Here is a 15507-nt window from a genome sequence, read left to right as displayed (position 1 = left end):
CGGAACGGCAACACATCCCTCAAACAGTCCCAAGTAACCAAGTGTCGTCTTGCAACCAATTCTTACACACCGTCACACGGTCCGTTTTTATCTTTACAGCTTCATCGATCGTTTCAACCATCAGTCAACGGGGGGAGCATTCGAGTGGGAAAATCGATAGCACAGACGGTGGGTTTCTTGTTTGACACCGCACAATGGCGTCTTCTATTGCTGCTGACACTACAATGGATGTCGATAGCTACCATCACCGCTAGGCGGAAGACGCTCGATAGCGCCCTGTTGCATCCACCACAGCAAACGGCAACGTACCGACCGTACCGGAGCGGGAGGCGGAGGGACGGCGCAATGCTGCAACGGTCGTGCACCGCCCACCGAAGCCATCGTTTGCAAATGTCTGTCAGCGTTTTATCGCACCGGTATCAGCAACAGCATCAGCGCCGTGAAAGCCTTAGTTAATATCGTATCACAACAGACGGTTCCGTCCGACGCCGGGCAGCCAAGAAGACATCATCGCACGGGGGGTTTGCTTTGAAAAAGACGGTACACGACTCGCATACAGTCTGCATTCGCTTGCACCATACGGACCACCGACGCGGAAAGGATGTTGAAGGAACGGGACGACCAAGATCAGGAGATATGCAAAGCACCGTCACCATCGTCGACGGAAGACAGGTAAGATCGCTGTTCCGCTGCATCGTTGGCCGTTTTTGTCTGTGTGTGTGTGCTACGTGCACCCGTACGGGATACATTTCCGAGACCCGTTGGAGCGATACGGCCATATAAATTGACCCACATTATCGCGCGAATAGTGCCGCTTCTTCTTCTGATGGTTAGCAAGCACTGGCAAGCATACTTGGAACACGGCTACACGCTGTCGCTGTGTTTAGCGAGTTTGGTTCAATTAACCAGAGTAGTTTCTGTTCCTGTTGCTTCCTTCCGCATTGTTTTACAGTCACACTTGTCCATACAGAGTGTACCGTGTTTAATTTAAAGCCTAATTGACAGTCGGGGCGATTAGATGGCATCATTTATAAAGCTTCGTACCATCTTCCAATAACGCTACTGCTTCACCGATAATCCCACAACGGTTATAGCAAAGGACACCTTCATCTTCACAGTGCCAAGTGTGCTCCGGAAGCATTTATCCTTACTTCTGTTGACTCTGCGTAACGGTTAGAAAACAATCAATAATGTATCCGTCGCTTTCATACTCCAACCATGGTCACAGATGGTCGTACCGTACCGTGCCCGGTGGGTGGTTGAGGTGCACTTACTCGTCGAACAGAATTAAGGACAACATTCTACGATTTCAACCAGGGCCACTTCTCAGCGGGCGGCAATTGAACTCCAGTGTGAGCAGGCAGCGGGCAGACTTTGCAATAAAACCCGACAGGAAATGCGGTGAATGGTGGTGCGGCGTCGATCTTTCGCCTCTTACGGACCCACAAGTGATCGTTCATTCATTCTCGACGTTCCATTTCCAGCAATGTGCGTGATATATCGTCCTTCCCCGAAACCTACGGATGTACAACAAACGGTGCATGTAAATTTAATTCCACTGCAAGAAAGGACCAACGAGGGACCATATTCTCAAGAGCGCCCGTTTCATCATTGGACATAATTCTTGCGAATGCCACCAAATGCTCACCTTTCGTTCGTGCTTCCAATCGTTAGTAACCGATAGGCGTGTGTTTGTCAGGTTCCTTCCACCTAATCCTTCCTCGTCCAGATGGGAACGGACCGAGGTATGTTCGCCTTGCGACACACCCAAACGCCATTCAATCGTTCGACAGCAAAGCATCTGCTGAAAAAAGGGATCCACACCAAAGGGCAGCATGTTGGAAGTAAATCTTCAAAAGGTTTTCCTTTTCGGGAGCAATATTTCTGCAAACCGTTTTGGCCCTCAACACCATCACGTTCGAGTGTCTCGGTGGAAGCAAATTCGATGAAAACAGCTGCCTCTTGGTAGCATCCTTTCACCTCACCAGGGCAAAGCAATTCGTACCCTTTTTTAGGGAATATCCTTTACCCAGCAAAAAGAACCCGCTAGCAGCTAAGCGGAAGTTGCTTATTTTGTTCTGCGATTTGAAAGCGTTTCCGTTGTCTCCTGCCGGGTGGAGAGTTTAACCTAATTCGCACGGCAAAAACGGATGGAACTGTTCTGTGTTTCTTGGGTCGCACACCATCACCGCCATTCGTTTGTCATGATGAATTAGATTACAAACTGTTTCGTCTTTCGTTTTGGTGTTGGTCCTTCCAGGAGGAGTTTGTGTCAGATTTGTCTGTCTGGCGAGTGAATATCAAATATCAAAGCGTAGAAAGGGGAAACGTTTCTTCGAACTTTCTTGCTACATTGAAGCACCAACGAGGAATCTTTGCAGCAAGCCGTTGAAGAGGAATTCTCGTATTAATTACACTTAAAGCTTATTGCTCGACCAAGGACACTGGTCGGTACTTCCGTCTGTGCCATTGACAGCCAACAAAAACCCTCGTACAATAGCGTAACTAAACCGGACTCTCTTCACATTTTACTATTTCACAGAAAACTGCAGGATTCGGATGCGGATCCCGTTGGTTCCCAGCGGTAAGTAAATGATGCTCCCATTACAGCTGATAACACCTTGCAATCCCTCTCAATGCGATCCAATTTCTGGTGTTTTTGTAAGCTCGGGCAAATAAACACACAAAAAGTCAATTCTTCCCCGCCGCCACCGAAGGGTGAACCAATCTGACAGTAAATAAATTGTAATCCAGCTTAAAATCGTGATGTCCCGTGCGGTATCGCTTATGGGACAATTGTAGTTGCCCCAGCCGGGGGTGGAGTAGAATGGATTGGATTTCCTTTGCATAAATGCAACACCGCAAATAATGGTGCATTTCCATGCAGGACTGCCTTCCACACAAAAGCCATACGACCCAAGCACAGACAGCCATGCAGCAAACCGGAATGATGTAGAGGGTGCCATGGCCTAATCGTGTTACCATTGGACCAAACCATCCAACCACACATCCACCCAAGGAAAACACCCATCGCTCCGAGCACGACCCGAATGCAACCGGATCGGTGTGGTTAAAAACGGAGGTTGGAATTTGGGCGTTAAGAGAATACGGTTACGTTACTCAATGAACTAAAGCCAAGCTGCGGCGAGGTGAATTGAACGAGCACAATCTGTGCTTCCGTGTTGGACTTACTAGATTATACGGTCCCGCACCGTGCACTCGTGCTCACTGCACAAAGCAATGCGCTTCGATGCTGAACTAAACATGTCTTTTCAGTCTCATTCGGATAAGTGGCGTGTAATGCGCCAGTTTTCCCTGGCAGTCTTGCTGCAATGCTAAGAGTCACGATGTTGGATTACATTTTTTTTTTCGTGTTTCGCCCGCATTTTGTTTTGCTCCGGTACGTTTTTAGTTCCTCTTTCTGCGGCAATTCACAGCTGCAACGTTAGACTTCACACCGGGAGTTTGTTTCCTCCTGTGCTCGAGGGATGCAACCACAATAGCAAACATGAGCAGCATGAGAGTGCTCCAAAGGCATTCGGAAGGTATTTTAAACACATTGGAAAATGAATGAATGGAGGGAGGGAGGGAAACCCCCTGAAAGCTTGAATTGAAGTTACTTGTTTGGCTTTCAAACCGGATTACACGTTTCTTGGGAAATGCTTTCGATGGCGAGTGGAAAACGATACCGTTTCAAGTATAATATCGAACGCATTAAAGGAATTGGGTTTTGTGTGATCGATTTTTGGCCGTTGTTTTTGCTTTCAACCCATTAAAGATAAAGCATTGAGTTATGCTTTAAATTACTCTTCGTTTCATTTTAATTTGGGCAACCCTTTTGAACTTCGAACTTCCCCGAGGTTTGTGTTAATTGAAGACTTTTGGTAGCGCTCCACGCTGAAAGATCGAAGATAATTAACAAACTTAAGCAATAGCTTCCGGGTTTTTTTTTTTGCATGAAATATTGCTTGATAAAACTTCCGATTCCCAACAAACACACACAAAAGCCGGTAACATAATAAGGTAAGCTGATTTATGCTACCTTTTGGGGTAATTAGTATTGCTCACGCAATAAACGGTAACCCTGGATGGTAGGGTTGCGTGAAAGAAAACAGTCCCATAATGTTTATCGTACACTGGTGGTGGGACTTCAATTGTGTCATAAACAAAATTCAGGTGTTAACTACACCAGAGGTGTTGAGACATTCGAAAAGTGCAATGTGTGTGCATAAAATTGGTTTAATTTAAATCATACATAAATACAAGGAGTTACAGTTGCTTTAGTTTGTTAAAAATATTAACAGTAAAAACACCTGTGGTGCCATGACCAGGATCCACATCAAGAGAAATATTCGAAACTTCATATTTAAACGTACACAATGTATCCGATTACATGGTTTCGGTGTAATTTAGCTGATTCTGCTACCGCCTCTTGTGTGTGCCTCTCTAGTTGAACAAGAAAATGAAAGACAAAAATACATTTTTCCCATTTTTCCCCTGCCCCCTGAAAAAGTTTTACGCAACCCAACCAAACACCTGTGAAGCTATACGATCGATTTCTTCATTAAAATTGATTTCACCCCATAATACACACGGTATCCCCCTTTTGCGCTTCTCACTTTCAGCGTGTACAAGAAAACTTCCTCCAACCAACTGCTAACGCTGTACCTCGGCAGCCGGGAGCTGGTGGCACGAAAGGGTGTGATCGAACCACTCAAGGGCGTGCTTTACATCGATTCGAAAATCATCAACGAGGCTAAAATTTACGGACAGCTAACACTGACGTTCCGGTAAGTAGCGGCACAGGTGCTTCCATGTACAACGGAAGTTTCAGTTTCGGGGTAGGCACGCTGGAGAGTGTTGACCGTAAGCTCGTGGTGTTTTAACCGCCCGACCCGGCTGGTTGACCGGCTTTCGTTGAGTGTTTTGGTGTTGCAAGTCCACCACCATATACAGATTCAACCAGCCGGAAAAGAAGGCTTTCATCGTAAGGGATAAGACAAATTCGAGCGAATACGCTTCTGACACAATGCGCCATGTTGGAAAAATTCCTCCCCTAAAGGGAAACCGACGCTGAGCGGCTACTTTGGAACAAGTTCATCAATCCCCAACTTGCCCAACGTGACGCAAAGTACCGGGGCTCCGCAGGGTGGAATGTCTAACAACCTGAAAACATTTGCAAAAGAAAAGAAAACCCCCATGCGGTAATTAATTTTCGCTCCGATCTTGGTTTATTGAGTTTATTTCTGCATTTTTCTTTTCCCTGCCCATCTTCATACCACCCCGACCAACCCCCGGGGGGAAAAGGCGGGACCGCTACGAAAACGTTCTCCGCATCCTTTGCCGTAATGGTAATCGTGCGAAATATCCAACACTGATGATACTTTGTGGTTCCCATCATCCATCTTTCCATCTGCACAGGTACGGACGCGAGGATGAGGAAGTTATGGGACTAAAGTTCTGCAATGAAGCCGTCATTGCCCTGCAGCAATTTTGGCCAAGACCTGTCAGTGCCGAAGCGGATTCGTTGACACCCCTTCAGGTAAGTTTGTGGAGAAGTTGGTTGAATAAAACAGTCAGCAGCAGAGATAATTAACTAACCGGAGGGGAGGGAGGAGTGAGATGACGAGAAGAAAGCTTCCAGATAAATTATAAGCACATTTGTGCGATCCCTTTAGGTGGTGGGATTTGTGTGAAAAGATACAGGCCCATGTGAGCAAACATCATCGATGTTCTAATCGTGCAAGATTTATTTCATTCCGGAAATCGGTTGGCAGACGGGAAGAAAAATACATTTACTAACAAGCTTAGATCTTGTTACTTTCTCTTTTAATCTTCGTCGAACAGATTTGTTTTCGCCCGCAATGTAAACAAGCTTAACTCTTCTACGGCCCCAAAAGAGTTGCCCTTTTTCTCGCATCTCCCAAAACTCCACCAACAATTCAGCCCACGGCTAGCGACGATGATCGTACATTCGGTACAAAAATATGCTTCTACGTGAGGCAATACAGAAATAAACGCTGTTTACCACGAGAGCACAAACACAAACATGGACCATTTCGCGAAATTAATATTTCCTTCCAACAGATTCTCCCATTTTCCCGCGTGTGCTACAGGGTGAGGTTGTGGTTACTCGTAGAAGCTTTTATTTCACATCACACTCCATGAAATAGAGATGGTTCTTTTGGCCACAAAAAAAAAACAATAGGAGAGGAAACTCTTACCAAAGACACAACATGAAAAAGCTTCCTTTTTCACTTCATTATGATGGTTGTGGAAAACAGATGCATAACCTGCGCAAATGAAGTCCGTATTCAGTGAGAGTTGGATCTTTAATTTAAGAAAACATATTCATTAACTGGTACTTATTACTAGTATTGTGCTTAATGATGTTTTTGAGAAGTTTCAATCATAATAAATCGAATCAAGAATCAATAAAATACAAACTCGAATATCTGAAGATGATTCTCTGATGATTCATAAATCTCTTCAGATTCATAGCACCTTCTGAGCATCAGGACTTGCTCAAGATTCACGACTCTCAAAAGATTCAAATAATTTCAAACGCTCTCAATTATTTAATGGATTTCTTTTTGCAAATTCTTCATTAAAACCTTGTATACATATTGTATTTTATTGCATTATTGTTTGAGAACTACTTTTAGTTATAATGCCTGCGCTTAATAAATTCATGATCAAGATCCACCGAACACTACAAATTACTTGCGAATCATTTAAATTACCTTCAGCAAACTATGCCACTGAGGAGTTATCTTGACCCAACATAATACTCATTTACAAACAGTAATAACTACCATAGTTTCCCGTCAAACTTTCCCATTAACTGGTCTTTTTTTGTTCTTTTTTTCATTTCAAACGACCTGAAACTGAATATCCGCTCGACAACGGTTGTTGGCGCTCTAAATAAAACCAACAGGAAGCGCTGCTTGAGCGACTGGGCAAAAATGCGGTTCCCTTCGCGCTGGAAATTGGAACGCTGGCCCCGCCAAGCGTGCAGCTTTTACCGGCCAAACGGTACACCGGAGCACCCATCGGTACCAGCTATGACGTTCGCGTCTACACAGGTAAGTGGTCCCACTTCCGGCATATGCAGCTCGCGAATGGGCGGGAAAAAAAGGGACGCTAACACACAAGGCACCGTGCGTTCGCTTCACCGTGAAGATGACGCACCGGCAGGCACGGACCACCGTGACCGAACCGTGAAGGACGAGCGTCATTGGAATCTTCCGGTGGTGGCAGCTACAGAATGTGACACCCTTTTTGCCGAGGGCTAATTGATTTACGATGTCCCTTCCGGTGAGGTTGATTGTGTTTTTTTTTGCATCTCTATCTCTCTCTCCCGCTCTCTCTCTGTTGGACAACGTGCTATCTTCCATGATGCCAATATGTGCGTGTGTGTCCGGGGACCAATTTTCGCTGGAATGAAATGCCGCTGCTTCCCGTCGCTACCATCGCCATCGCCACACCGGCCCCAGCCGAAACATCCGGTGACGAACGTGTCCAGCGGAGATCAACTGTGAGATTAGGTATAAGATTAATCCATAAGATCTGCCTTGATAGTACCAAAGCACCGGCCGCACTCGAAACGGCCACCGTCAACAACTCGTACAGCGAGCCGGGTACGGCCGGTCCGAAAAGCCCACCGGCCCTGGCACCGCAAGCATCGATCGGAACGGGCGGCTCAGGCACGGACAGTAACGCCAACACGACCACCATTCCTCGGGCGCTTCGGTTACGACTGTCACCGAAGTCGCTCAAGCTGTCCTCACTTCACCGCCACAGCAGCAGCGTGGACAGCACGAACGGTGGCATCAAGTCGTACGGCGATCATGCCATCATCGAGCTGACGGAGACGAACAAGGTGGGTGGTACGACATACGCCAGCGAGGAGGGATGGGTAATTTATTGCCACAGCCTACGAACTGCCTTAACGCTTAAGCCCTCTCTAATAGCCTGGGTTTGGCGCTTGTGCGTGTGCGTGGATCGTTCGAGGAAAAACGAGAGGGTGAGAAATGAAATAAAGAATAGATTGCATCCAATACAAATGGCAATCAATTTTCGCACCAAAAAGGCTTGTTTTCGCTGTGAAACCATTTCTCAGAAACTTTGTTTCGAGCGCATTGGTGTTGCTGTGCGAGCTGTTGCTGCTACAAGCTTCCAATCCATCCTCACGAAAGCGTTCGATTTTGAAGGATTGAGGCACTGGATTCTTTTTGGGCATTATGGTATAATTTTGGATTCTAATGGGGAATGGATTTTGGGTTGAAATTGAACGAGAAGCAATCACATTCGATTAATTGCTGAGGGAGGAAAAGCCTTCATATGGTATTTTGGGCTAATGCCCTAAAAGTATTTCGCCAATACATTGAAAATCCTTCCATTTGGTCGGTTGTTCCGCGAAAAATCATGCCCTACTTCAAAGAGGATCGAACTGAAACAGATTTTTCAGACATTCCTCCTTTCATGTAGACACGGGCCGTACATGCAATGTGTCCAAAATTCATGTTACAATTAATTAATTTGATGTAAGAGCGCATGCGACAGTTCATATTTCGTCCAAACACAAACCACAAACACGCACACAAAAAATAGATCCACGCCGAATATCGATCTAACTGAACTCACCGACAAAGGGAAGAGTGAAAGTTATGCCACATTACTGCCTAACCAAACAGACCCCCGTATAATGACGCGCATATGCAGCAAAACGTGTTTAAAATTAAGGCAATTTTCGTTAAACACCAGGCGCCTCCATCGTTAGCCGGAAGCATGGTCTGTGGGAAATTTCGCATGCCATAGCATCATAAGCGTGACTGGAGCTGTTGCTACCGGTTGAAGGGAAATAAAAAAAAAACCTCATATAATGACGCAGAAAACCGTCGGCCAGTTTGGCAATTGGCCAACATTGTACGGTGGACAGAAAGAAGAAAGACAAACAGTTATCATACATCGTCTAATGAGATGTGACAGCACATCTGACCGGAGCAGCAGGTCAAAAACACTCACACTCCTACATCGCAGTAGACCATCACTAAAGAGATAAATTGATGACAAGCACTTTGCCAAGACTTGCGTCAGTTCCGGTGAATAATAACCAGCATTCGAGAAGTAGTTTCTGCTCATTCCGTGAACAGCATCATCATCATCATCATCGGAATGTACACATGCCGCTTTGTTGCGTATCATTTATTCACGTCCAGTGGGACCACAGCTAGCGCACCGCATACATTCGCAAGGCGTAATGGCGAACCGTGACACGGGGAGAGGTCGACCACATTGTAACGACTCTCCAGTGCGTGCTGCCATCTCGCAGTGCAAATGGACAGTTGGTTAAGGTAGAGTCGAGCTATTTTTACATTACCCGCTTCCGTTGCTGAGGACCGACGCGCGTCTGATCGTCGCTACCTCATGGTGCATGGATAAGTAGAAGTGCTTGTCTTTGCATCCAACAAACACTGCCCTCTTCCGCACCCTTCGTCTCCTTTCCTAGCCTTCCGAGCGAAGAACAACGAATTCAAGTCCAGGGGCAACAACAAAGTCTGAAGCCTTTTGCTGCTTGTTTCCGGCTGTTTTCGACTACCACTTACCTCCCAAATCTGCCAGCCGATCCAATTATGAAGGTCATTATTTGCCTTTATGATGAGGGATCATTCCGGTTGGCCCGAGGACACCGTCCCGCAAGGGCATCTTCACGGAAAGAAAGATCGGGGAATGAACAAAAAAAAGCACACACACACTTACGAATAAAACAGAGCATATCGAGAGGAACCATCGGGTGCTCGAGAGCCACTAGAACACCGGAACAGGGACACAGTCCCTTCATCCCATTGGAGGATTTCGTCCGCACACAGGCCAACCACATTCAAATGGAGTACGGTTGACTCGAGACGTAAATAATTGATTGCACCCAAAAGTCTTCATTCGGGATTGGGCAAAGAACTGCAGAGAAAAACAGCGAACCAAAGAGACACGGGCTTTGGCCAATTGTTTGCCTAATGGCTTTTAGTACGTGCGCCTACAAGATTGTGATTTTTTAATTTACGCATACTTTAGAACATTCCTGCTCTGTGCCTTCAAGGGTTACATACTTTAAATAAATCTAGCATGAAGAAGGAAGCTAGCTTTCGAATGAAATGGATTTCACTGATTGGGGGAAACATTTCCGGATAATCTCAAGAGCCAATTATTTCAAGTATAGGCCCGGGAAAAGTTTTCTTTACTCAGACCACCAATGTAAGGAATTCTGCGCTTAAGTTTGGGTTAAGATTTGTGTTAAGTTTGTTTGACCTAATTGAAAATTTCCCTGTATCGAGGACCAACCTAAAGGGCAATTACCTCCGCATAGGCCTCTACACATCAATAACTCCACCTTGAACTCCGTCTCAACTTAACCTGGAGATGCCTTTGAGAAGTTTTACGAGTTGGATCGTTTGATGTCATTCTCATGACATGACCAACAAGCCTGCAATTCTGACGATTCTAATACAGGTGTCTGTTATGGGTTGCTATGATAGCCAGCTGTAGGTGGAAAGTTATGAGATTTTTATAGAGCTTTGAACAGGAAGGATATCATTGCATATAACAAAGGCGGCCATGGAAAACATCCTGCATGTTGGTGTGTTTTTGATCCTCTGTTCAGTGTTGTACTAAAAGGCTGTACACGCATTCGGGGATAGCTTTTACGATTCTCGTAAAAAAAAAAGCAGCTTACTTTATGTGTACACCTTTTCTTTCCTACCCTTTTCTCCATCCACCCCCATTTTCCAGGGCCCGCAAGTGTCCGTTGATAAGCCGTTCCTGTGGGCGGATGGACGCGTCAACCTGAAGGCTTCACTCAACAAAGCGGCCTACGTGCACGGGGAAAACGTTACCGTCACGCTCGACATCAAGAACGACAGCCGAAAAATTGTGCGGAAAATTCGGGTAAGTAATCCGAGAATCCACAGCGCGCCCGTGGATGAGGGTAATTTTTTGTTGCATATTCCATTCCATTTGCGATGGCGGACGGATGCTGATCGCGTATCTGTACAACCGTTTGCGTACTCCTGGACGCAAACTTTTGGGCAGGCCACAAAAAGATGACTTTTACTTGCACTATTTTTAAAACCTATCATCGCAATCGGTTATTAGAACACCATTTTCCATTTTCCAAACGTGCGATGAGATATGGAGCATCGAGCGCGCAGAACAGAACAAGACAATTTTTTCAGCAGCACTACTCTGTTTTACAATGAAGGTCCCGTAGACCGGGATGACGATAGAAGCTTATCCTTCCAAATGGGTCGTTGGGATGGAAGATTACTTGTGGACGCAACAAAAAAGGTCTCTTTGCGGGGGACAGAGTTTCGGACGTCATAACTGCCAAAAAGCGGCACGCTTTGGTTCGCCCACATTTTACGAGCTGATGTTTTCCGTTTTCATGCATGTTATTGAGTAATCATGTTATTTAAATTATTCGTACAAGAGACCACTGCAAGCGCTAGTTTGCCAACGCGCCACAGCTTGGAAAAGGGAGAAAGCTGTCCACCCAGCTATCACTATCAGAACGCTCCGTCGACAGAACAATGCACGATCGTTTTAATTGAGTTATGCTTAAATCTGGAGCGATGCTTTGTTCCATTTTTTTTTATTACAATTTGCTACATACTTCCGATGCGCTCGGGCCGCTTGTTCGCCTTGCCTGGGAAAGCATTGTATTGCAGTACGGGTTTTGCGAAATTGAAAATGAAACCAAACCTGCCAAGAGACGGGTCCGGATTTTTAATGGAAATCCAATCGTAAAGTGATGCCGCTGAATAATTGAATACGTGTAACGCGAATCCAATGGGTGGATATTAAATTAAATTTATTACAACCCCACCCTTCGATGACTCCACGATTCCACCCTCGGTCGACGGAACCGCGCGTTTGATGCGCTTCATCGTCCCGCACAGTCAAACCAATCGCTTGTAGCTTGCTGATTTTATTACGCATAATTATAGGGATTAATGTGTCGGGGGAAAGAAAAAAAATTGCTCCCATACCCGTCCGCTTGATGTCAAACACCCCCAGCCGGGAGGAGCGCCAACCCTCCTCCCTCAAATGTCTGCAGGAATCGCTAATGATAAACCAACACTGTCTCGAATTAATTAACTACGAAGCAAAAACTACAAGCAGCCAACTTTTCCTTAATGCATACTTAACAACATTTTTAATTTCCAACCCTCTGACACTGGCTGCCTGGCTGCCCGTTAATGTGCTTTATTACCTTCTTTAGCTTACAGCTCCGCCAGCCCTTCAACCGCCTGGGTTAACCCTTCGAATTACGGCAATTGGCCTAGTGCTCGCTAGCGGCAAACTCAAACACGGTAACAGATTCTCCATTCGCACTGTCGTCTGGTCGTCTGCATTGGTGGCTGTGTCCATTATCCGGATACGGCCACTATGTCATAATATCGCGTATCGTGCTCCCTCTAACTCTTTCACCATGTCCTGGGACGGTTTCTTTCGGAAGCTCCCTTTCGCAGGTGTCCCTATTTCCCATTGCATATGCCCTTGTAAAGCTGTGCATGAATATTCATGAGAGCCTTCATCGAAACGGACAACAGATTTAGACTTTGAATGTTACAAAGGCCCCCTGGTGGAGCATCATTCATCCCTTTTCGGAATGCCCCATAGATAATCCCATTGGAAATGTAAGCGTTACCCGCCTAGAACACACCGAGATCGGTCGGGAACATCCCCCAAACCCAGCCAAGGAAGATCCTAGCAAGTTAATCTGTTTTACTGTATCAGCATGTTTATCCGTGGCCTTTGACAATATGGCAAGTGCATGGCAGGGACGCCTTACAATGGAACAGGAAGGCACGCCCTGGCTGCATAAAACACCTTAGCTCCTTTCGTTGGGTGGGTACAAAAAAAATACGAGTTTCACACAGTGCAAAGACCGAGATACATGGACGTACTGTGCAAACAAACTGACGGGCGCCGGGAAATCAAGCATCGTGCCCCGATGTCGACGGCACCCATTCGACTCCCGCTCAGCAAACAACACAGCGAGCAAAGCTAAAGCACCTCCGCTTCTCCGTCTTTTTTTATCCTTCCATTGCATGGTTCTTCCGTTCCGTGGCTCACCTGCAGCTGGTCGCCGTACAGCACGTGGACGTGTGCATGTTCAGCAATGGCAAGTTCAAAAACATCGTCGCGGAGGTGGACGTCAGCAAACACATCGGTCCGGGCGATACGCTCCACGCGTCCTACTCGCTGCTTCCGGTTCGAGGTAAGTGATGGTTATGACGCGATGGATGGCGCTTGTCCCACTGCTTGGTGGCGCGATGCAAGGCTCGATTGATGTATCTGCACACTGTGCCGTGTCCCGTGCAAATGACATCAGCTTGCAGATGCGTTATGAAGCTCCGCGTACCATACTCCATATCGCCTTTTTAAGGCTCTGCTCGGGGAATGAATTCTCGACGACCAGCGCAATATAAAAAGGGGCGGAATTTTTTTTTTAAGTGAAGACCATCAAAAGGATATCTTACCCGTTTTGCTGTGGTTTCGACTACGGTTGACTCGGTGAGGTTCTATGGTCGATATGTGGCGAACATTGGGGAAGAAGTATTGCTGTCTGTTGGACACAAGAGAGTCCCTTTTTTAAATAGTTAATACGCTACCTTGAACGCTATTGCAGGCACCACCAAAAACTGGATCGCTGTGGAAGGTGCCTTATTTAGCAGCAACAGTGCCGATCCGAGCTCGTCCGCCTACAACTCCAAGCTGGCAACGAGCGCCCCGCGCGGTATGCTGTCCGCATCCGCCACCTCGACCGAGGAGAAGAACGTGTTTGCCATCTACGTGTCGTACTACGTCAAGGTGAAGCTAATACTCAGCAGCATGGGCGGCGAGGTATCGCTCAAGCTTCCGTTTGTGCTCGGCAATGTGGAGCTCAGCAATCCGGACACCACGAAACCACCGGACACGTTGAGCGGTCTCAAGAAGCTGCGCGAGCTGCGCCGCAAGTCGTCCGCCATCGCCACGAACGGAGGCGTTGGGGGAAGCTTGGACTTTACGCCCTGCCGGTCTCCGCTGTCCAAGGAGCTGAGTTTGCGGGATGTCGACGAACCTGCGGAGGATGAGATGACGACGCTCGGCGATCGGGTGCGCAACCTCAACCAGCACAATCAAACCACGGTCGGTCATCGGACCGCTTCGCCGACGGCCGGTGTGGCAGCGGTCGGTGGTGGTGAAGAACAGGCAACCATCAACAGCCGCCGGGAGTTGTTCAAGAACTCCAAGTTCAACGACAACCTGAGCAGTACAATCGACATCATCACCGAGGACTTCCAGACGATAACGGCCAACATCTCCAACCTGATCACCAAGTCCGACTCGAGCAAGTCGAACCTGAACGAGGCTGGTGTCTCCTGCAATCAGGAGATCAGTGTCGAAGCTCAAATACACTGTCCACAGTCGGTCAGTGACTCGGCAACGGAGGACGGCCCTGCGGCTATTTCTCCGCAACGATCTCCCCAGCGATCCCCCCAACGGGTGGAGCATTGATAGTGAAGGGAAGGCTGGATTCTACGAACAGTATTCTCTGCACGTACGTCGTATGTGAATATCGGTGTCTGTCGCTGTGTCCGTGTGTATCTTCACTAGGCGTTAGGCTGCTTCCCGAACGTCTGAGACGTGGGGGAAAGCAAACAATAAAGCCCCTCCCGTCTTTTCTACCTTAGCAATTGAAGTGTAAAAGGACAAACCTACTAGTCCCGGTCCCGGTAGCCAGAGGCATCAGTACTGAATGTAGAACGTAGGCAGTGTAACTTAGTGTGTAGCTCAATGTAGAGTAAAAAGACAGCCAAACCAACAAACAACCGACAGACTCGATTCGTTTCGGTTGAAAGCTTGCGAGTCCGTCGTGCGCTAGAGTCCAAACGAATTCAATCTTGTAGCGTAAGTAAGTAACAACTTGTCAGGGACTGTACCGCACTCCGGTTTGCATTGCCGGAACACCGGTCGGTGTAGTAGCTTTAACTTCTACAATCACGCACGTCGACCGTGTATAGTAGCGTCACAACGTGCACCACACACACACACACACAAGTTACATTTACCCAACCGTAGCAAAAAAAATGTTGTTGAGCAGGGAAATCTTGCTTTCCTTTCGCGCGCATCACACATGTCTCCGTAGACTAACTTCGAACGTCAATCAAACCTGAACCGTAACAGTCATCCCTCACTGTGCCTACAACCGTTTGTGGCCCGTTGCCCAACTGCGTCCCAACATCGGCTGCACGGAAAACAAGTTAAAAGTATTGCTCATTCTGCCGCTTTCTTCCCCCGAAATGCAAACAAACAACACACAACAAAACCAACAGTCTTTGAACAGTCGTTGAGTTCTATGAACTTTTTAAACAACTTTTGGTGCGTCGTCTCCAACGCACAGTCGGATGGTCGGAACAATGGAGCCCACGGTACAGGGCTCAGGACGGGGGGAATGAATTGAAA

General features: G+C 46.9%; 1 protein-coding gene across 1 annotated transcript; it reads left to right on the top strand.

Annotated features, from left to right (window-relative positions):
• Positions 1 to 601: 601 nt before the first annotated feature.
• Positions 602 to 14559, top strand: LOC128719709 (uncharacterized). The gene is made up of 9 exons (XM_053813338.1): positions 602 to 672; positions 2543 to 2584; positions 4626 to 4790; positions 5422 to 5542; positions 6938 to 7085; positions 7497 to 7882; positions 10789 to 10944; positions 13141 to 13279; positions 13691 to 14559. The coding sequence occupies exons 1-9, from the start codon at positions 602 to 604 to the stop codon at positions 14557 to 14559; spliced, it is 2097 nt and encodes a 698-aa protein (XP_053669313.1).
• The last annotated feature ends 948 nt before the right edge of the window (positions 14560 to 15507 follow it).

Source organism: Anopheles marshallii, chromosome 2, assembly GCF_943734725.1.
Source record: "Anopheles marshallii chromosome 2, idAnoMarsDA_429_01, whole genome shotgun sequence".
Classification (NCBI taxonomy): domain Eukaryota; kingdom Metazoa; phylum Arthropoda; class Insecta; order Diptera; family Culicidae; genus Anopheles; species Anopheles marshallii.
This window is presented reverse-complemented; position numbering and strand designations above follow the sequence as displayed.

Coding starts and splice junctions, on each gene's coding strand:
- LOC128719709 (XM_053813338.1), top strand. CDS start 602: ATGTTGAAGGAACGGGACGACCAAGATCAGGAGATATGCAAAGCACCG. Junction 7,086..7,496: donor TGACGTTCGCGTCTACACAG/GTAAGTGGTCCC, acceptor CACCGGCCCCAG/CCGAAACATCCGGTGACGAA. Junction 13,280..13,690: donor CTCGCTGCTTCCGGTTCGAG/GTAAGTGATGGT, acceptor ACGCTATTGCAG/GCACCACCAAAAACTGGATC.